At 46.2% G+C, this 22,580-nt stretch overlaps 1 protein-coding gene across 5 annotated transcripts in view; it reads right to left on the reverse strand.

The window, feature by feature from the left end:
* The window catches only part of AFF3 (ALF transcription elongation factor 3), a 563,374-nt gene that overhangs the window by 80,376 nt on the left and 460,418 nt on the right, over window positions 1-22,580 (reverse strand). For 4 of the 5 annotated variants that reach the window (XM_058278184.2, XM_058278185.2, XM_058278183.2 and 1 more), the window contains one exon: window positions 14,576-14,616. In XM_058278184.2, coding sequence (XP_058134167.1) covers window positions 14,576-14,616 — 41 coding nt within the window. The remainder of the gene's footprint in view (window positions 1-14,575; window positions 14,617-22,580) is intronic. The other variant, XM_058278182.2, reaches the window with a different exon arrangement.

A 22,580-nucleotide genomic window follows, 5' to 3' on the forward strand; every position in this document is an offset into this window, starting at 1 on the left:
CCTCACCAGGCCCCGGGCATCGCTTCGAGATGGCATCGCGCGGGATGAGCCCCTCCTGGCCTCCACAAGGGTCTGCAGATCCCCACAACCCTGCAGGCTCCCCCCACTCACTGAGGCACGGAGGTCGGGGTGACTGGTGACCCAAATGAACAACAGATTGGTCATTTTCTGGACCCGTGGGGTACAGAATTGCCATGGACCCGTGAGCAAAATTTGGCCCTCGTTTTTTTTTAGCTAATCCTTCTCCAGCTACCTGTTAGGGGAAAAAAATCATCAAGAAATTTAAGTTGGCTCTCCTCTCCTAATTGTATAAATCTGTCAAAACGTGACCACTGCATGTTTGTGCTTTTTGTCATCTATTTTCAGTGTAGAATCTGGAAGGAGAGGGCTGATGCGACCAGGGGGCGTGGGCAGCGCGACGGCCCAGGGGGCACTCGAGGATGGCTGGCCTCGACAATGCAGGTGGTGGCGGGAGGTGGGGTCGCTGGGCCAGGCCTTGGGGGCGCCCCGGCCTTGGGGCGCACTGGCCTATCCAGCGGCAGCAGTGGGAAAGCCCTCACCCCAGGCTGCCCCCCTGGGAATTTAATATGGGGGTGGGAGGGTGTGGGAGGAGGGGAGAGGAAGAGGGGAGGGGGTGCTGGCCCGGAAGTGCCAGAAAGAGAGCTCCAGGGCTTTGGTTAGTTTCTTCACTAAGAGATAAAAAAAAAGAACAGAACTGGGGGCACACTTTACATGAACTCCCATCTAAAGCAGCCAAGTGGTTTTGTTTCACAACAATCCTGATGAGTCCACTTGCTTTGAAACCACCACCCACCCTCAGCCTTCTCCAGCTGGGCCTCCACTTAGAGCCAGAGCCTCGAGGGACCCAGGAGGGACCGAGGCTTAAAGACAGGAGCACTGGAGCCGCCTAATGAGAATACGAGCAGACACGGAAGAACACACAGCGAATGGACACAGAGAGCAGACATGGGGGGGAGTAGAAAGAAAGAATAAATCTTAAAAAAAAAAAAAAAGGACAGCAGAACGCTCAGAAACATACACGTGCATTAATTAAAAATGGATTTTTTCTTAATCTAAAGGGGAGAGGGAGCTATAGATGGTATCTTCACATGTAATTGGTTTAAGCATTTTAATAGAATTGACCACTAATTAATCATAACATGGTGTGGGACAAAGCAAATGCTTAGTTTAATCTAAATATTTATTCCAGAAGGACAAGCATAATTTTACTTTGGAAATAGGTATTTTTAAAATGTAATAGGGGGAAGAGGATGTGAATCAACAGATAGAATGTCTGCCTACCATATGGGAGGTCCAGGGTTTGATGCCCAGGGCCTCCTGGCCCACGTGGTGAGCTGGCCCATGCACAGTGTTGCCACGTGCAAGGAGTGCCATGCCAAGCAGTGGTGCCCCCCCGCGAAGGGGTGCTCCCCATGCAAGGAGTGTACCCTGCAAGGAGAGCCACCCCGTGCAAAAAAAGTGCAGCCTGCCCAGGAGTGGTGCGGCACACACGGAGAGCTGACACAGCAAGATAACGCAACAAAAAGAGACACAGATTCCTCATGCCGCCTGACGAGAATGCAAGTGGACACAGAACAACACACAGCGAATAGACATAGAGAGCAGACAATGGGGGGGAAGGGGAAATAAACAAATAAAAAACAACAAAGCAGTAGGCTAGACAGCAGGAACAAATGTGGAAAACGATGTTAGTACACATAGTTTTGCTTCTCTTAATTCCAACTTTGAGATGCTAGGTTAGATGCATTAAAAAAAAAAACCTTTGGATGCAAATTGAAATAAAAAATAAATGAACAACAAACAGGAGACACTGTTAGCTGTCCTTGGTTTAGAAGGGTCAGTAACATAGACATTCAAAAAATATGACCTAGTGATGAAGGCTTTAAGTAACAATAATTTATGGTTTTGTCATTTAGGTATTTTAGCTTGGGTGTCTTTACTGAGATGCGACGAGTTCAGAAGAGGCACTGAGGGCAGGATACAGGGGTGAAAACTAGGAACTTGAAGACGGCCCTTTCAGTTTTCTGCCACTCCACCCATGGGGAAATCTGGTTTGGCCTCCTCTGGACCCTCTCCCCGTTTGCAGAGGGTGCGAGGCCGGTAAAGGGCTAGCGGTGCAGGGCCGCAGCCGCAGACCTGGGCCCAGGAGCTGGGGAGGCGCCCTCGGGGCCTGGGAGAGGAACGGCCTCCGCTCAGGCAAGTGAGCAAAGAGGGACCCAAGAGGAGCTGCAGGTCTTCCTCCGTGCCAGGCACACGCCCCGCCCGTCATCCTCTGTCCCCGCAGGCCGTGGCAGCTGAACTGGCGGCTCCCGAGGCCCCTTCTGGTGCGTCTTCCTTGGCCCCCCGCAAGTCCACGACCAGCCGGGCCCGGCGGTGCGTGTTTTATACCACGCGCTGCGCCTTTACTCCAAAGGCTTTCCGGGCGGCTGTCCTCTACCGTGTAAACTACATATTTGGGACCTTTAAGACGTACATTATTTACCTGACAGAACTCAACGGCTTCCCTGGAGCCACTCAGTTTTCTGTGCCAGCCAGTGCTAGGGAGGCCTTCTAAGCGCCGCTTTCAGCCCGGACGGCGTGCGTGTGTCCTCGGTGCCGCCGGCGGAGCAAAGGCCAGCAAAGGGCCAGGGACCCCGCGAGGCCGAGCACCCACTCCCCTGAGCATGATGGGCGCAGCAGCTTGTGGGGAGCGGGTGGTGCTGCAGCCACGGTCTGCGGTTTTCTCTCTTGCACCCCAGACAGATAGCTACCTGGGACCCCGCGTTCTCTGAGATGTACTGCTCGTTTTTGAAAGCATCACGATATTTATTTTGAAATAATAATTGTTTGACAGTTAGCTGGAAAACATGTCAGAAAATTACCCAGGATGATGTTTCCACATGTGTGAAACAGGAAGCTGGTGTGGGAGACACAGGTGTGGGATGACAGGGGTGTGGGAGACATGGGTGTGGGAGACACAGGTGTGGGGTGATACAGGTATGGGAGAAACAGGTGTGGGAGACACAGCTGCAGGAGACAGGTGGGGGAGACAGGTGTGGAAGACACGGGTGTGGGAGACACAGATGCAGGAGACAGGTGTGAGAGACACAGGTGTGGGAGACAGAGTCTGCCTCCTTGGAGCCTCATGTGAACCTCACTTCCTACTTATAAAGACTGATAATTTGGCTTTTATGGGAGAACAGGTTAGATTAGAACATATCCCAAAATAGGGATGGCATGCGCAAGGGATACTTCTTGGGATTTGTTCACATTTGTTTTTCTAGAATGTCAAATAAAAACATGCCCCATACTTCTAGTTACTAATTGTTTCATTCATTAAACTCATTCTCTAATCTTTCCCTCCTCTGGTTTTTAAACCTCTTGGAAGGGCTTAAGTCAAAGAGGATCTCATGATATCTACGTGGTGGTACAAAGAATTACTACCATCATTTGGACACGTTTAAAAAAGCACATTTTCTAACTTACCAGCTCAGTTAATGTGGATATACAACTAGTAAGGATATCTTCTTAGCCTCCTGCTTATGCAGGGGAGAAAGTTCAGTCTCAGAAGGGTAACTACTTTTTCCAAAGTAAATTCCAGCCTAAGTTCAAGGATTCAAAATCCCATGTTTCATAAAAACAAAACAAAACAAAACAAAACAGGAGAGGTTAGGGAAATCTGGGCCAGAGACTTGTTTTTGTTTTCTTCCCTTATCGTGAGAACCAAGAGAGCGGCATTTGCATTCCAGGCTGCTCTCCTTTAAAACGCATTTAGGAAGTGGTTTCTGAGCAGTTCCTTGGTCTAAAGTGCTCCCTAATATTCAAGAAGGGAAGACAGGGTCCTGCCCACAGATCAGACCCCAGGGCCTCCAGAGAGCAGAGAGCGAGGACAGAGCAGGCCCAGGCCGACCACGCCAGCCACGGGAGGGACTGTGGGTACTGGGTGCTGAGGGTGTCCCTGGAAGATGAGGCTGGATGCCAGGCTGGGGGAGGCACAGCGAAGCCAAAGACGCCCCCGCCTTGCCCTGGCGGCTGCCTCCAGCTGGCGCCCCCTACACCGTGTCTTTCCCTTGGGCGCCCCTGCACCCAGCAGACTGCCCGCTCGCTGCCCCCTTTTCCCCCAGGCCTTGCCCGTGGGTGCCCAGGCCATCCTTCTGCGGAGGATGCTGGGCTCCCTTTCCCACTTCTGGGTCATCTTACCCCGCCCCTCTTCAAATACTACTTCAAACGTCCCCTCCCCTGGCTCTGCACTTGAGCATGTACCTGGGACCCTCCAATGCCATTTACGCCTTCATGACCTGATCAGGGAGCAGCTAAGGACAATGGTGCTGGGGCTCTAGGCTGTAACAAGGCTCAGGCGGGTGGCGGAGACCCAGACCTGCTGGCATTTTAGGGAGAGTAGTTTAGAACAGGAGACGAAAAAAGCTCCATTGGAAAGATTCTCTTTCAGGCCCTCATGCTGAATTCTTCCTTCCCAGGATTCCATTATAGAAAGAAAGAATGAATGAAGGGAGCTAATGCCGAGACAGGCTTAGGTCCTGTCCCAGGAAGAGCCCCGGGCATCGCCTCTGAACTCCAGGTGGCGGCAAGGTGAAAGGGCCAAGGACACGGTCCTTTCCTGGAAGGAGACTTCCCCAGTTTCACACAGCACTCTTCCTTATATATTATGGCGAAAACTCAACCAGGTCCCGCTGCAGGAGAGGATGGGGTCTGTAGGAACTTTAGGTCGGAGGCAACATACACTGCTACAGACCAAGGTTTGTTTTTCCTAAAAAAGTGGGAGGAGAGTGGATTCTGGGAAGCAGCAGCAGTCCCTGCCACAGGCGCGGCTGGGGCTTTTCGAGCTGGGGAATGGGTGACGTGTTAAAATGGGTTTGGGAAAGATGAACTCTGTGATGATCGGGCAGATTCAGAAGGCAGAAGGGTCAGCCTGAGCTCTTCCAAAAGCCAGTCCTGGGAGCGTGAGGACCAGGGCGCAGGTGGGACTTGGGGACATCTGGATATGGATGTGGATGCCATAGAGGCCTGTGGGAAAACCAACGAGGCCAGTACGCTTCTTGGGAAGAACAATAGAATTTTCGAGCAGTTTAGGAACTGCTTGTTCTCTGCTTTTCCAAGACTCCTATTTTAACAATATCCGACTGATATGCTGATTAAGTAATCTTTTATTTATAATTTGATAATAACTCAAACAAATGACCATGTGCTATGTTCTCAAAGACTAACCCTCAAATGAGTTATTTCTTAAAGAAGTAAAGAATCTGTGAGATATACCTTAGAGCAGGGGTTGGGACCTAGGAGGGGGGAGAAGCCAGAGCCACCTGGTCTAACCCACATCAGGTGCAGGAAACGTCACTCTGGTGTCAGAGTCCTCTTTTTGTTACTGATTTCTAATTTAATTGCCCTGGTGATTTCACTCCTTTGAAATCTGTTGAGACTTTCTTGCCTAGTTTGGAGTGATTTTTTAAAAATTTTCCATTTTTTTCTTTCCACTAGCGGGGCAGTTGATGTCTGTAGATTCTAGAGCATCTCTGCAGGTGGGGACTGGAGTCCAGTTCTGGCTCTGCCACTGGTGCCCTGTGGCCTTGGGTAAGGTGCACAAGCTCTCCAAGGCTCGGTTTTCCACCCTGTAAAATGGGTCCGTTCTACCTCCCACAGCTGTTGTGAGGATCCCAACGTGAGCTAGTAAACGTGATAGCCCTTCTGAACTCTGGAGCTCTTTATCAAAAAGAGAGCTGTTATTCACATGGTGTACCAGAAAGCCTTTATCTAAGGGGTCCCTTGCTCGGCAGAGGCAGGGGCTGGCGAGGGCCTTGGGGGTGGGCTGGGGGAGGGCACCCCCGTGGGCCGCCTTCAGACCTTCAAGGCTGGAGATTTAAAACCTGACCCCCCACTCCGTTTCTGACCCTCCAAGAAACCATCTACGAATAGTGCAACTGTGACTTTTCTCTCCGCAACACCAGCACTGGGTACAATTCCACCGATGTGCTGGCGGCCAGCCCTGACACACTTGCTCTTTGTGCTGTCAAAGTCGGTCCCCTTGGCAGTGCCTGAGGAAGGTGAGGCCGAAGGAACCCCAACCACGCCCAGAGATGCCTGCCTTGCCCGCTGCGACTTGCTATGGGGTCACATCACATTCTACCACCCACATGGAGGTGAAGCCCCCTTAATTGTAGTCAATTCCCCACTTCCCTCACTTCACGTTATTCTCTCTAAAGGAAGGAGATTTGATATGTGAGGCTTATTTTACTTAAAAAAAATTTTTTTAATCTTACATTTGGTATATTCCCCCCCAACCCACCTGATTATTATTTTTATATCATTTACTCATGAATGTACATAAACAATAAGTGCATAGTAAAAGTTGTGAATTTACGAAGCAAACATACATAACATCATACAGGGGCCCCGTACAACAACCCACCACCAACATCTGGCATTGTTGTGAGACATTTTTTACAAATTATGAAAGAATATTGTCAAAATCTTACAAATTATGAAAGAATATTGTCAAAATCTTACTACTAACTATAGTTCTTATCTTACATTTGGTGTATTTCCCCCTAACTCAGCATTTTATTATTTTCTAAGTATATTTTTATGACAGAAGTTGTAAACTTACAAAACAATCACGCACATGTGCAGAATTCCCACACAACACCCCTCTATCAACACCTCACACTGTTGTAGAACATTTTTAGATTATGAGATAATATCATCGGATTATTACTGGGTCCATCATATACATTTGGCACACTGTTTCCATACTCCCCCATTATCAACACAGTATATCTTTGGCATAGATGCATAAACATCACATTATTACTGTTACCCAGTCCATAGGTCACTCCAGTTGTATTTTTCCCAGGCTTCTCTACATTACCATCATCCTGCGATAAGTGGCATACATCCGCTCGAGCTCACAAAGGACACTCTTGAATCTGTACCATCAACCGCAATCCTCATCCACTTCTGGGTTTACTGTGTTATTCAGTCCCTAAATTATTCTCTAGCTTTCTGTCAATTGGCATTTACATCCCTAGATTACCCTTTTCAGCCACATTCCCATTTATAAACCAGCTGTTACTCACTATAATGTGCTACCGTCAACTCTACATTTCCACACCTTTACAGTAAATTAAAACTACATACATTAAACATCAGTAGTCCGTCTCATTCCTTCTCTTATCTCCTTTAAGAATCCACCACCTGCCACCAGGTCTTAATAATATTTTCCTACATTTTCTTCTAGAAGCTTTATGGTTCTTGTTTTTATATTTAGGTTTTTGATCCATTTTGAATTAATTTTTGTATAAGATGTGAGACAGGAGTCCTTCTTCCTTTGTTTGGCTATGGATATCCAGTTCTTTCAGCACCACCTGCTGAATGGACTGTTCTGCCTGAGCTGGGTGAGTTTGACAGGCTAGTCAAAAATCACTCGACCATAGATGTGAGGGTCTGTTTCTGAACCATTAGTTCTGTTCCACTGGTCTGTGCATCTGAATTTATGCTAGTACCATGCTGTTTTTCCATTGTACCTAGGTAATATGATTTAAAATTTGGAAGTTAGAGTCCTCCAACTTTGCTTTTCCTTTTTAAGATGTTTCTGGCTATTCAGGATCATTTACCCTTCCAAATAAATTTGCTAATGTTTTCCATTTATTTAAAAATTCTGGTGGAATTTTTATTGGGTTTGCATTGAATCTGTATATTAATTTGAGTAGAACTTTTTTTTCTTCAAGAATTGACATCTTAATGATATTTAGTCTTCCAATCCATGAGCATGGAATTTTCTTCCAATTATTTAGATGTATTTTGATTCCTTTTAACGAGTTGTAGTTTTCTGAATACAAGTGCTTCACATTGGTTCAGTTTATTCTTAAACATTTGGGTTTTATCAGTCATACTTTATTTTCACCATTCTTTTGACACTTTTAGTTACTTTTACTGATATAATCTTCATTTCTAGACTCTCTTCCAAGGCTCTCTCTTCTGTCTTTTCTTTTCAGGCTGTAGCACACCTTTTACTATTTCCTGCAAAGCTGGTTTCTTGGTTAAAAACTCTCTCAGTTTCTGTGAATATTCTAAACTTGCTTTCATTATTGCCAGACATAAGATTCTTGTCTGGAAGTTTTTCTCTTGCAGTATCTTAAATATATCATACCACTGCCTTCTTGCCTCCATGGTTTCTGATGAAAAATTGGCACTTAATCTTATTGGGTATCCCTTATAGGTTATGCATTGCTTTTCTCTTGCTGCTCTTAGAATTCTCTCTTTGTCTTTGGCATTTGACATTCTGATTATATGTGTTCTGGAATTGGTCTATTTGGGTTTATTCAGATGGGAGTATGTTATGCTTCTTAGACATGGACATTTATGTCCTTCAACAGGGTTGGGGAATTTTCTACCATTATTTCTTCAAACATTCCTTCTGCCCCTTTTCCCTTCTCTTCTCCTTCTGGGACACTCATGACATGTATGTTTGCTTGTCTCTTGCTGTCATTAAGTTCCCTGAGACCTAGTTCAATTTTTTCCACTCTCTTCTCCATCTGTTCTTTCGTATGTTCACTTCTAGAGGCCATTTCTTCAAGCTCACCAATCCTTTCTTCTGTCTCCTCAAATCTGCTGCTATATGATTCCAATGTATTTTTAATTTTATTTATTGTGCCTTTCATTCTCATAAGGCCTGCTATTTTTCTATGTATGCTTTCAAATTCTTCTTTGTGCTCATCCAATGTCTTAATATCCTTAATCTCTTTAGCCATCTCATTGATTTATTAAGGAGATTTGTTTGAACATCTATGATTAGTTGTCTCAACTCCTTTATGTCATCTGGAGGTTTATCTTATACCTTTAACTGGACCATATCTTCCTATTTCTTAGTGTGGACTGTAATTTTTTGTTGGTGTCTTGGCATTTGGCTTACTAGATTTATTCTGGGTGCAGTTTCTCTCTTTAGTTTAGGGCTTTCTTACCCTTTCTCCCTTGCTGGTTGTGCAGTAGGATATAGTTGGTGCAGTAAATTGTGGAAGCGCAAGCTGCCCTCATTGCCCCAGGGACCAATGAAGCTTCTCCTAAGTCTCTCCTTTGCCAGGGGTAGGGACAGAGCCACATCTGTGTGGAATAATCTAAGTCATGCAGACCTAGACTGTAGTTGCCCAGAGAGACTGATGAAGGTTCACGTCCTTTTCTCCCCTGACTGGGGCAGGGATGGTGCTGCAGGTGTGGGCAGCAATCTATGCAGTGCAAGTCCAAGAGAACTGCAGTTGCCCTGGTAGGCTTCCAATTATTCAGTCTGCCATCCATATGTACCTGTAGTTACTTGGAGAGGCGGTGCAGGGCCCACTAGCTTCCGCCCTGCCAGAGGTGGGCTGAAACCTAAACTAGGGATGCAGACCGATCTTGGTGAAAGAAGCCAGTCCCTTCCAGCACTGTGATTTTCAGTCAGCACTGCTTCCCCGCATGCTGGGGGGCAGAGTTAAAAATGGCAGCTACCATCTTCTTTCCCACTTGGACAAGTTCAAACTTTAGCTGTTCTTAAGATTATACTTTAGCCCACCAAATTTACTAATCAGCGGCAGAACTTGGTGCCCAACCATCTCTTCCTCCCCCATTTTTGGGAAGTGGAGCTTTCAGTTCCAGCTGCGGAACAGCTCCTGAGGCGGCTTGTGCCTCCAGTGGAGGGTGGCCCCAGCCTCTGGGGCGTGGCGTGCTCTACTTACTAGTCTTCTCTGCAGATGGGCAGTCTCCCCCTTCCATTCCTTCAAGGATGTTGCAGGATGCTCTTCTTGTCTCCTGGGGTCCCCAAACAGGTGCTTCAGCTAGCTCCAGAGCGCTCCTTACTCTGCCGCCATCTAGCTGGTTGTCTTTCGGAGGTTTATTTTAGAAACGAGAATCTTGGGAGAAGCAAATGTACCATCCTGGAGAGGACTTTCTCCTTGTAGAGCCTACCCCACTCACGACTGTTAAGCCATCGTGAGGGCACATGGCTACTGAGGGAGTACAGATGCTGAGGGAACACGGATGATGAGGGATCATGGCCACTGAGGGAGCACGGCCAGTGAGGGAGTACAGCTGCTGAAGGACCACGGCTGCTTTCGCTCACTGCTATGCTGCTAGCTCCAGCAGAGCATGCTGTATGTGCTCAATAAATGTGTGTGGAATAAATGAATAAATCAATGGCAGTTGTCTGGATTTCAATATAAATGGGTCTTGGACCTGAGGTATTGCCAGATGGGCAGACAGGTTACAATCTGACGATGTGCCTCCAAGGCTATAAAAAATGTAGCCATTTGTGGAGTTGCAGGCTGACATTTCAGAGGATGATTATATGCACAATTTAACCACATGGCCGTCCGTGCCCTCTGAGTGCCATCGCTTTAACGACTGTTGTCATGTTGGCTCTCTTGCTCGCTTTTTTTTTTTTTTTAAATCAAGCGCAATTTTTTCCAGCCTCTTATATATCTAGCTGAATGTGATTTATTCACATAAAATTATGCTCCATTTTTATAAAACTCAAGCTACTGCAAATGACGCTTGAGGTTTCATAGAAAATATTAATTCCTGATCTGCTGCTATAAAGCATCCCCACGCGCGCTGCAGCAGCTTGTCTTGCGGAGACAGACGGAAGCAGTCAAAGGGTATGATTGACTTCTCCGTCCTGGCAATTGCCTCGTGCTCCTCTTGCCCTAGATTTCAAGATTGACCTCCTGCTTCTCTGCAAGTGCACAGTGGCTCAGCTTGATAAATCACACGAATCCTTTTCTTTTTTTTTTTTATCATCACAGTTATCTACTATTTACTACTTAGAGAGGGAAGTTAATCGTATTCAGAGGCACTTCATATGCTGCACACATATCCTTCCCTCTTCCTAGAGCACTCTGCATATTTTCCACATTACCAGCGAGACCGCAGCTTCCGCAGTGCCGTGGGTCTACATCAAAGACACACCTTTATACACGAACCTTGTGCCCTTTTATTCTTATTCTCCCCCTGCCTCACTCTATCCACATCTAATACTGTAATCCATAGAAGGAAGACAATGTCTGAGAACCATATTGTAAGGAATGAAAAAGTAAGAAGGATAGGGTCCTTTGGTAAAGTGGGATTTTCTTGTAATTGGCTTGTATCCTTGCCAAGACTTTTGCCCCCTTTTCCTGCCATGGCTTCCTGCTTTATCTTTATCTGGTGCATCAGTGGATCTCTTATAGACCAGCTGACTCTCATATGGTATAAAGAAGACTGATGATAGAATTCTACCAGTCAGGAGGAAAAAAGAAGAAGAAGAACAATAACAACAACAAAATGCCCATCCCACTTTCCTACAACCCTTCCCAATCATTGTATTCTTTACTGGGAAAAAGTGGCTTAAGTCAGTTGGACCGAAGCCCAGATTTTCACTTTGCCTTGCTGTTGTGAGCCAGTTTTGACCAGCAATGCAATTTGGCTCTTTTAGTTTTGTGTAAACTAAACCCATTACTAGGGTAAAACCAAACAAAGCAAAAAGGTTTACTTTGGGGTGACCACAGATGGTTAATTTAATTTAGGTAATGGAAATAGCAGAGCTTTAATTTACCAAGATTGTGTATTGATTACAGAAGAATCAATGAACTTTAAAGCACACTGCGTAACAGTCAGATACTGGATTTTTTCCTACAATACCTACTTAGAAAATAAACTAGAAAACTTAGGGGAAATGAAGAGATACACAGGATGGGTCTTAAGAGGGCCGCTGGGCATGCCTGACCGCCGGCGTAACTGGCCTCATTGGGCCGCGTCCTCAGACCCTTGCCAACAGGCTCGCTCACGCGGAACCAGCAACAAGTGGCTTCTTACAAGGTAAGCTCACCCCCGCCCCGCCCAGCAACTCAACCACAACCCCGTTTCGTCATCACGTTGCACATCTTGAAACAAAACCAAGTTCCGCCCTTGTGTTCACGGGTGACTCCAGGTCGCTGTCAGGCTAAGTGGAAGTGAGCCACGCCCTCGAAGGCGCAAACCTGAGGGACACTGAGGCTCAGAAGGAGGCTAAGATAGAGAGGGACGTGCTGGAAGCCGAGGAGCCGGGGGTGGCAAGGCCGGAGTGAACACGCCCTCTCCCACCCAACTCCTGAGTTGCAGGACTTTTGAAGTCTGAAAAATGCTTTATTTTCTTTTTCTAAGGGCTCAAATGAAAGTGCTGTTTAATCTTTACGGAGGTTTCTATCAAGAGGTGATAAACAGGCTGAAAAATTACTTTCAGGAAACAAGAATGGTTTGGGGAGGGGGAAGCTTTTCTCATTTCCATTTCCCAACCCTGGGGTCACACAGTGTGACCCTGAGTCACACTGGTCATTGTTCCAGGAAATACTGATTTAGTCAAAAGAATAATGTCATGTAAGATGACCTCTGTCACTTGGTAAGTTAGCATTCCCTAATTTAAAAAATTAGAAAGTGTGAGACCAATTAATTCAATAGGTTTTATTTAAGTCCTGGCTTTGAAGAGTGAGGTTTTAAATTGTTATCTCCAAACAATGACAAATGCTTCTCATTTACAGAAATTACTTCTGTGGTCCTGAATTAGTGGAAAACTTAGAATAGAAAAAGCCCAGAAAAGGTATATTTACACACCTGCATTACTAGAAGAGCAAGACAAAGTCAACTCATTTCTTCGAAATCTCTGTGAACAAAGTTCCCTCAATTCTGAACTGAAAAACTGCTAGACTTAAGTGGAAAATGCCTTGTTCCCCTTGAAGAGGAAGTCACCCACAAAAGAGACAGTGGGAACCTCTGTTTCTGGGTAGGGAAAGGATCTCTTCCTCAGAGCAAGCCACACTTAGCTGTGACATAATCGACAGGGGCTAAGATGCCAGCTGACTGGTCAACTGAGTTGCTGGGCTCGACGAGAGAGTAGCAGAAAAAATCAAAGAGAATGGCAGTGCTCAGCGCTGAAATCCATGCACGTTTCCTAGTGGGGACAGTCATACCTTTTGAGAAGAAGCCTTAGAATGTATTGGTGCTAGTTCCCCACAACTTGTGTTTGTGTTTGTAACCAGGGCTCCAAAGGAAGTCCACACTTTCCTAAAATAGCTTACAAACTACTTCACCATAAAAAGGACTCAATTTCTCTAAATTAAATACTAGATTATGTGTATATGTATTTTAAACAGCTTTAAAACGAGACACAATTTACATACTATAAAGTTCATCCACTTAAAAGTGTACAATTCAATGGTTTTTAGTATATTTACAGAATTGTACAACTATCACTCTATCACCATAATCTAATTTTAGAACATTTTCATCACTCCCAAAAGAAACCTTCTACCTATCAGGAATGACAGTGTATTTTAAACTGAAAGCTCTTCTTTGCTTTTTGATGCATTTTGTTGAAGGAATCACTTACCTAAGAAAAGAAGTCAAAGGGAAAAAAGAAAGATGTATAGGAAGGGAATTATTGTGTCAGATTTTAAATGTGTTTTGATCCAGAGTCTCTCCTCCTTCTCCCAACAGACTCAGAAGCAGCACAGTTACCAGCTTTTGAGAAAATCCCACAAGCCAGCCCCGCTCACGTGACAGCCGCTCTTGCCGCACGCAGGCTTGTGCGGTTGTCATGGGGAAGGCGTTTCAATTGAAATAAAAATACTCAGCTCAGCCTGCCACCATAGAGAAAATGCTTTTCACCCAGGCGCACCAGATAATTCCATCTAAGTGACAGGTTATACCTCGGAGAAGCACTGAACTGAGCTGGTTTACACAGTCAATTATTGCTCATTCCGCACACACAAAAGAACTGGAAAGGAACGAGGCGGGGAAGGTTGGCCAGACAATGCGGAGGCGGCTGCCAGCCAGCCAGGGGGACCCCGCCAGCTCCTCCTCACCCTTGAGGACCTCACGCGTCTCCCTGGCAGAGACACCCGGGCTTCGTTTTTATCTCCAGGCGCTTCTTCAACACACCCGTGTACACGTGTGCACGCAAACTCAAGTGAAAGAACAAAAAGCAATCCAAAACAAAAGAGGGTCTGTCTGTTCTAGAAAGTTACTTTATATATCCTCATCAGCTTTTTTAGGCAAAGCGGGATGTGAAATACAGCTTGACCTCTCGTTCAGGAACATGAGTCAGAAGAAATGTGCCAGAGCAGGGAGGAAAAAGCCAGGAGTTGCCGAGCTACGAGCATAAAGCATTTCAAGAGAGAATCTTATCAAAAAATGGATAGCGTCTAGTGAAATGATAGGGAAGAAGTCTGAAGAGACATTTCAAATAAATGAAGTACTTATTGCTGAAAAATGAGCTTAGGCCGCAGGCAATTCTAAAGTTCAGAATTTACTGCGCCACTCAGGGTTTTTCCTCTAAGTTTCTTGTCTCTTGTTTCATGGCACAACAAGGGACTCTTCATACTTTATATGAAATACAACAAGGCGATTTTTGCGGTAATAAACTCCACACATGCACGACACATCCAAGCATGCAAAATGTTTAACATCCTAGTTCACAGATACTTTAGGGACAAAATCCGATTATGAATTATATGCCACAATAAATAGGGCTCAACGTTTCATAAAGCAATTTATAGTTCATAAAAATGACAAAATGTACCTGTCAGAGAGAGCGCGGAGAGCAGTTCTCTGGGCTGCCTGCTGGAAGAAAGGGCAGAGGTGTTTATTTAATATTCTGACTTTTAAATTACGTGCTCAATCAAACACTTTTAAAAAAGAGCCATGTTACATGCATTTTTGTCATGTGGCCAGACTGTAAACTACTAGCCACGTCACAGAGGACCATGCCATGCTATGAAATGACGCTTCCTGAGGAGTTGACTGGAGACCCCCGGCAGTGCACACCTGGCCCAGAGCGGGGGTTGGGGGCGGTGGGGGGAGAGTAGGGCTAGGGAGGGGGTGCAAAGGCCTCAGCTCGGGGATTGATTGCTTGAGAAACCAAGCAGGCATCAGAGCCAGCTCGTTTTTACAACCAGAATCCCCTTTACCATTTCTTTCTGCTACTTTCACATAAGAAGAGAAGCCTATTTTGGTTCCAGTGTAGCTTCTTTCCCAATGAAGGTGCAATTTTGGACCTGGTTTTCAGATTTGTCAAAAAAGTTTCCACAGTTGGAAAGTTGAACACTGACTGTAAATCTGATGATATTATGGGATTCCTGACTTGTCTTAGGTATAGCAAGGATAAGGTGGTCGTGTTGTTTTTAAGACTGTTTTAGAGAATCACGTTGAGAGTTATGGATAAAATCATACGATGTTGGGATTTGCTTTAAAATAAGACATTTGGGGGTGGGAGGGAAGAGGGGATGGACATATAAATAACTCTTGAAGCTAGGGTACATTATGTTATTTTGGCCATTTTAGTATGTGTTTGAAACCTCCCATAATAAAAGAACTAAAATAAAAATAAAAGAAAATGGAAACAGGCCTCCATTTCTCCACCAGACTCTCCCAGTTTTGCACTCACTTTCCTTTTCTAGTCGATCCTATCTTTTCCTCCATTTGTCTTTTATTGCTAGGTACTACTAGGCTCAGGAGGGCAGAAAGATATGTCAGGTTCTCTCTGAAGTCACCATGACGAGGACACCAAAGCATGGCTTCTTAGACTCAGACCGGGACTTGGCCAAGGGGAGACCAGGGAACGCAGATACACACGGTCCCTTTCTAGCTTGCACGCGACCTGTCTACCAAGGACACAAAAGTCCTTCTCATACTATCCCTCATCATGTCTAAATAGAGTCAAAATACACAGGCTCTTCTTCAGATTAGAAAAAGTGGGACATCAGCATATCCTCGACACCTCACACCTCGCAGTTCCATGTCCTTGGATCAGTGAGTCATTTCAACATTTACGGAATTCCTGCTCAGCAGAGAGTATTGTACTGGGTGCCACAAAGGGTGAAAATAAAAGCCGAAGGAACAGCACTGTCTTGGAGAAGCTCAGTGCCTAGGTAGGAATTAAGAAGGGAGGTTTAAGGACCACTTGAGGACATTTATGACACAACATGAAAACAGCAGGGTCCACGTAGATCCGTGTTAGGAAGATGCAGGTAGAGTGGGAGCTAGTGGTTGGTGGAATAATCTCTTCAACCAAGCAGGTGCTCAATAAATCTCTGCTGAGTAAATGACAAGTGAACGACTCAGTTAGGGGCTCCTTCCCACTGATGCTTGAGAAGAGTTTTAAAGATGGTCAAGGAAGAAGAGGTGTGGGTGGTATTGGACTAAAAGTTAATTAAAGCAAGGTTCTTTCTGAGCCCTAGCAGTGGTTCTTGACGGAGCATTCCGGCATGCCTCACTCCTGATGTCCAGTCCCTGGGGTCTCTGGAATCAAGCAGGGGCATTTCTGGGTGTCCCATGATGCAGGGGTTCTAAGTAGCACTTATTCCCTGGGACCAGGACTACCCAAGCCCTTCAAAGAGCTGATGGCGCTGCACACCAAGGACCTGGCCTTTCAGAGCATCAACAGTGCAGAACCACGGCTGCCAGGCAGGAGTGACACAGAACCCTGGACTCTGGGCCCGGCAAAGGGACCTCAGGCAATTCCCACGAGTGACATAGCCATACTGATTTAGGAGAGAACATGAAACCTGTGCGGGTGGGACCTGAGTCTAGCATTCTGGGACAGGTCTTGTCATTAATTTACTATGGGCCTTGAGTCTGTCTCTCGACCTACATCTCAGTTTCCAACTGCTCCTTCCTTCTCTGAATGAGATGCAGGGGAGCCAGTCAGTCACTGCACAGGCCAGTCTGGACAATCCAAGGGGTTATTTGCCCTTCCTGGTTCCTGGATTCCAGTGAATTAAGGTTTTGACGTCCTGGTTTTCCGGTTTTGCCTAATTACTTCAAGAGAGGAAAGGGTTATCTCCACAGAGTCTTCCCTTGGTGAAGACACCTGAGGTAGGGAAATGAGGCAGACCTGGTGGCCAGGAGCCCCTCACACACCTCAGAGGCCGCCGGCTGTCCTCTGTCCTCTCCTGGCCCTGAGAGCCAGCCTACGAGCACATCACAGAAAGCACCAGCAGGTGACAAGCAGCCACTATTGGCCCCGGATTGTCCTCTAAAGGGTCCCCTTAGCACTCAGCAAGTCAGCGTTCACTTTTGGCAGCTATGCTGGAAAAGAACCTAACTCTCTACCCCTGACTCTGTTTGGATGAATATGCAAAAAAGTAATCTGAACTACTCCAAAGAAAGGTAGACTATGCTATTATTATAGTTCTATTAATATTGTCAGCATGAAGCATTGGGAACAGATGCTTCCCAGAATAACAAAAATCATAAAACATGTGCCTATAAGTTAAACAAAAACTCCTACCATTGCTTCTGAATGTTCTCCAAGCCATGAAAATGGACTGAGGCCGCCAGTATTTCAAAAGCCTATCGACTCTTTTCTCTCCTGCCTCCAACTACATCCTGCAGACTTTCACAAGAAGAGAACACACTGTTTGTTGATGTATACAGACTGTCAGAAAATGATATAAAAAGCAAAGCAAGACAAACGAGCAAATAAAAAACAGGAAGTTCAGCCTCTCCACCACTATCAAAGTCCCTGTACACAGGGCTGGGGCAGCAGCTGCTCTCCTTTAATGGACTGATGTGATGCTGGAACCAAAAGTTCTTTCTCAGCTTAGAGATGGGGCACTCCAGCAGGCACTGAGAAATATCCGTGATTCTTCCCTCTTCTAATCTGCCCACACGATGCACAACATCACACACTAAACACTGCGGTGCTGGGTGCCCCGATCGCCACTATTTTTTTCTGCCTGATTTTGAGCGTGCTATTTAGTTTGCATCTATTTCATGTCATTAAAAACTTTACAGCAGACAACTCATCGCCCATCAAGACAGGAGATGAGAATATGCTAAATGTTCAAAATAATTCCTTGAAATAAAAAACAAGCCTCGCCACTAGGTCAAAATAGTATGTCATATGCCACAGCAAAGACCACTAGAATTTTTGACTGCCTCCTCCCTGAAAAACCCATTGGCTTTTGCACAGGACCTTATGTTGCTGTTAGAAAATAATAAAATTAATAGACACTGGAATTAAAGAGCAAACAAAAACATTACTTCAGTGACTCATGAAGTCTAAAAAGCTACTCATAGTAAACTAGATGAATTGTCCAATTTCTTTCTTTCTAGAGTTGTCTATTACAGCAATCACATTTTTCTCTTCTTAAGCCTTTCATCATTCCTTCTCATGACTTCTCTTTTATTCATTTCTCAGCCAAATACGTTGAGAGGGTTAAGAGAAGGCTTCCTGGCTCCCTCCTGAACTCATTGCTCATTCATGAAGGACTCTGAAGTCCATGTCTGTGAGACAAAACAAGTGTGCTGCCAGAAATCATTTTCCAGGTTCTCCTCAAGAGGTGACATCCTTTCTCCATCTTTATTGCTACAAGCTGGGTGTTGGGGAGAGCACCAAGAGATGCTCAGTGTGTGCTCAGTGAATTCCCAATGCCAATCCTTGCACTGTCAAGTGCCAGGATCTGCTAGTGAAGGGGAGTCACTGAGGAAATTAAAAGCCCTTGTGTAATTGGGTTGCGCCTGGAGCACGTTCATGGCTAGCAGAGAGGCTGACATTCGGAGGAGTCCCTGAGCAATCCGATTTCTTACGACTGCGGTAAAGCAAGGTGATCTCATCTGAAGCACTCACTCAGTGTCAGGCTCTGTGCTGCAATCAGCTCACAGTGGGTTTGCACAAAGGGAAGGCAAGGCAGAACTTAAAGAAATAAAGGGACAGAGAGAGAGACACGAGAGAGGAGATAAATCTGGGATCAGGGGACTCACAGGTTCCGAAACTGAGAGCCGTGACCCTAGTTTCCACCTCGTATTTATTGGAAACTACCAGGCAGCTGTTTGCTATCTGAACTGCAACATCATCTACAATAATAAGGAACAACTGCAACATCTACAATAGAACAGGTGTAACATTTACAATAAGGAACAGGTAAGCCAGTTTCCCACAACACTCTAGACTCAGGTAGGGTAAAGCCAAGTAGACAAAGCCGCTGCCATAATCGCTCAGTCTGGTTAGAGTCTAAGGAGGTGAGGCCGACCTGAAGAGCTGAGCACATGCACAGCATGCTAGGTTATAAGAACTTAGCTAGGGAGAACAGGGAGCTAGGAGGCAGGAGAATAAGGGGACTCGGCTTGGATGGGGAGTCAAGGAAGGCCCTCCAAGGATGGGGTAACAAAGCGAGACCTGGACGGTAAAGTTTTTGAATCAGAGAGATGGGGATTGGGGTAGGGAAGGAAGGGCTCCAGGCCAGGGAAGGAGGACCCCGGCTCTGCCGAGGAAGGAAAAGGCAGGGCATCTGCTGCTCGCAGTGGTGGGGGAGACGGGCCACGGAGAGGCCGGGGCCAACTGCCGGGGCTTTGGGGGCCACGGAAAGGGTTTTGGATTTTATCCTCGGGGCAATAAGAAGTCGGTGAAGGGTTTACATTAGGGAAGGGGTGAGAAGGGCACCCCTTCTCTATACGTTCCTCCCAACATCCTGTGAATTTAGAATCATTTCAAAAGGAAAGAGTGCACGGAGGGAGGTGACGTGAGTTGTATTTTTCAGTGGCCACTTTGGCTTCAGCGTGGTGAATGGATTTGGGTAGGGAGGAACCACACCAAAGGCGATGGTGGTAACCCAGTCAAGGGAAGACGTGCCTGGTAGCAGCGGAGGAGGAGTTGGAGTGACATTTTGGTGGTAGAATTGACAGGTGGTTGAGTAGATGCGACAGGCCAGGGGAGAGGCATCAGGAATGAGCTGCAGGTCTCTGGTTTGAGCACCTGCTGTGGGTGAAGTCCATCCAATGGCTAAGATGGACAAGGCTGGTGCCAGGGTGGGGCCAGAGAAGAGCTCAGTTTTGGGTGTGCTAACTTCAAGTTACCTGTGGGATGCTCAAGCGCAGGTGCTGAGCAAGTAGGTATAGGTACGAGCCCGATGCTGTTCCATGCCAACTGAGCACAAAACAACTGGCAAACAGCCATAGAAAGAAGATGCAGGACTTGAGGTTTCTGGATCTGCATTTTGTTCTCTCTAAAAGAAGGAGATTTAGGATTCAACTGGTTTCTCCATCCCACATGTGGCTCCCATCATTACCATGGGCGGGATCAAGCGCATTACACTTGGAAGTACCGCTGCCGCCATGATTTTAATCACGTTGTTTCACTTGTTAGCAGGTTGCAGCCACATGCATGTAATTGAATAAACACCATCAGTTCATTTGTGTTTTGTTGTCACAGAAGCATGTTGCCACATTTTTCGGGTTAAGGCTTTACTTTTTTTCCATCCATCCCTCTTCAAGTGTAGACTTGTATTTATTAATTAATTTCATTGTTTAATTTCCTTCTATATCTGTTATCACATTTCATGTGTCATTATCTTAACGTTTAAGAGATTGTTCTTCAAGTCAGTCCTGGTTGATGTGTCTTTTAACTTTTTATCTTGTAAGCTTCCATTTGGTGTTTTCCGACCCATTTTGTAATATTTGTAGGACAAAGAAAGGCTTATTCCTTTCTCCCCCCTCAGTAATAATTACTACTCTGCACTTTCAGATCCCTAGAGATGCTGTTTAGGAAGCATTTTGGTCAGTAGACTTTGAGCTTATTTTGTACTCTATAGGGGTCAGGCAGAGTCAGGGGCGACCAGATAATTTAGCATCCAAATAAGAATATTTTTGAGAGTGAAAGGGGAGTGCTAGCCAGAGGGGAGTCCAGGACAAGAAAAGAAAACCCGGGCTTTGCTGGGCAGACCAGGCTCTATGGTCTCTCCAATGAAGACCGCTCAGTGCAAATATCACTTGATACTTATGAAATCCATATTAAATTGGATCATATTGAGAAGGCAGCATTTCAGGGCTGAGGAACTTGTCAATAAAGAAAGCAAACAGCTGACTGGGGTCAGAAGAGGACAAATCGCTTGAAATCTTGGTGAGTCTTTAAGTCAGGTCATTGCTTCTGTGGGTTTCAAGGCCCCTTCATCTCTGCTGATTCTGAGGGCATCCTTTTTATGAAGTGTTCCTTGACTCTTAAAATTTTCATTGATCTTCCTCTCTCCTAACTGCTAGTCTGACATATGGGTTGGCACGGATTTTGTTCTCAGAGCTTGCCATTTACGTCATGAGAGTTTGCGTTTGAGCTCTCAGCTAGGCTGTCAGTTCCTTGATCCTCTCTTCATCAGAAAGTCCTTACTGACAACTGACAATTCTCCTAGAGCGATTCGCCAGTAGGATGTGAAGAGGTAACTGCTGGGGATGCCAAATACTACTATTTGCCACTGGCTTCAATCCAAATGGTTTGTTGGAATACTTTTTTTTTCTTTGCCTTAAATTCTTTCTCTCTTATACTTTCTTTCAAAATTAGGATAAATGCTCCTCTTGGAGAAAGTCTGACTACTTTTTCCACGCTGGACTGCTTAAGTATGCTTGCCTACAAGAAATTCGATTATGACTGTGACGAACATTGAACATTTATTACTTAGCCCTTGGAAAGTGGCGATTTGGGTTAAATGCACCAGATGGCGTTTGCCTAGACAGCATCATCTCATAATTTGGATGCTGATGGATTTGGGGGCCTTACTTGACCAATGTCAGATGGTCCTGATTCGGCAAGTCACATCATCAAGAGGCATTGTTAGTAAGAGAGGCATGCTAGTTTTTTTTTTTTTTTTTAAGATTTATTTAATTATCTCCTCTTCCCCCCTTCTGCCCCAGTTGTCTGTTCTCTGTGTCTATTTGCTGCATGTTCTTCTTTGTCTGCTTCTGTTGTTGTCAGCGGCACAGGAATCTGTGTTTCTTTTTGTTGCGTCATCTTGTTGTGTCAGCTCTCCGTGTGTGCGGCACCATTCTGGGGCAGGCCGCACTTTCTTTCACGCTGGGCGGCTCTCCTTACGGGTGCACTCCTTGCACATGGGGCTCTCCTATGCGGGGGACACCCCCGCGTGGCTCGGCACTCCTTGTGCGCATCAGCACTGCACATGGGCCAGCTCCACACCGGTCAAGGAGGCCCTGGGTTTGAACCACAGACCTCCCGTGTTGTAGACGGACGCCCTATCCACTGGGCCAAGTCCGCTTCCCCAGACTGGTTTTGATCTCGCATTTCCAGGACACTTTACTCAGATACACTATGACTAGCTGCAACATCCAGAGCACGTGGCTCTTCCAGGTCCTGGATGAAAAATCAGAGGTGAAAGGTGGGGGGTCTCGTGTGCACGTGCCCTGGGGGCTGCCCCCCAGCAGGGAGTCAGGGCTCCGCTGAGGGCCTGGCATGGGGAGGGTCCCCTGGACAGTGGCCGTGGCGGCAGCTCCACGGGTCAGAGGGTCCTGGGGGTTCCTGGGTGTGGTCTGGGGGGCAGGGAGGCCAGCGTGGAGACTGGGAAGAGGGCAGTCAAGAGGCAGAAGGCTGACGGGGAGACCCATAAGCCACGTGGAGTGGAACCAAGCCGGGGGTGATAGATGCTGGGGGCCAACTTGAGCTTCACGCCATGGCCAGCTGTCCCTGGCAGGCAGGCAGCTTCTTCCCGGGCAGGGGTCATCTCCAGCTCACAGGCCAGGTGTAGGGATGCTGGCTAGCAGCTCCTTGAGGGTGGGGAGTGGGTGCCAGGTACATTTTCGAATAA

Source organism: Dasypus novemcinctus, chromosome 17, assembly GCF_030445035.2.
Source record: "Dasypus novemcinctus isolate mDasNov1 chromosome 17, mDasNov1.1.hap2, whole genome shotgun sequence".
Lineage (NCBI taxonomy): Eukaryota > Metazoa > Chordata > Mammalia > Cingulata > Dasypodidae > Dasypus > Dasypus novemcinctus.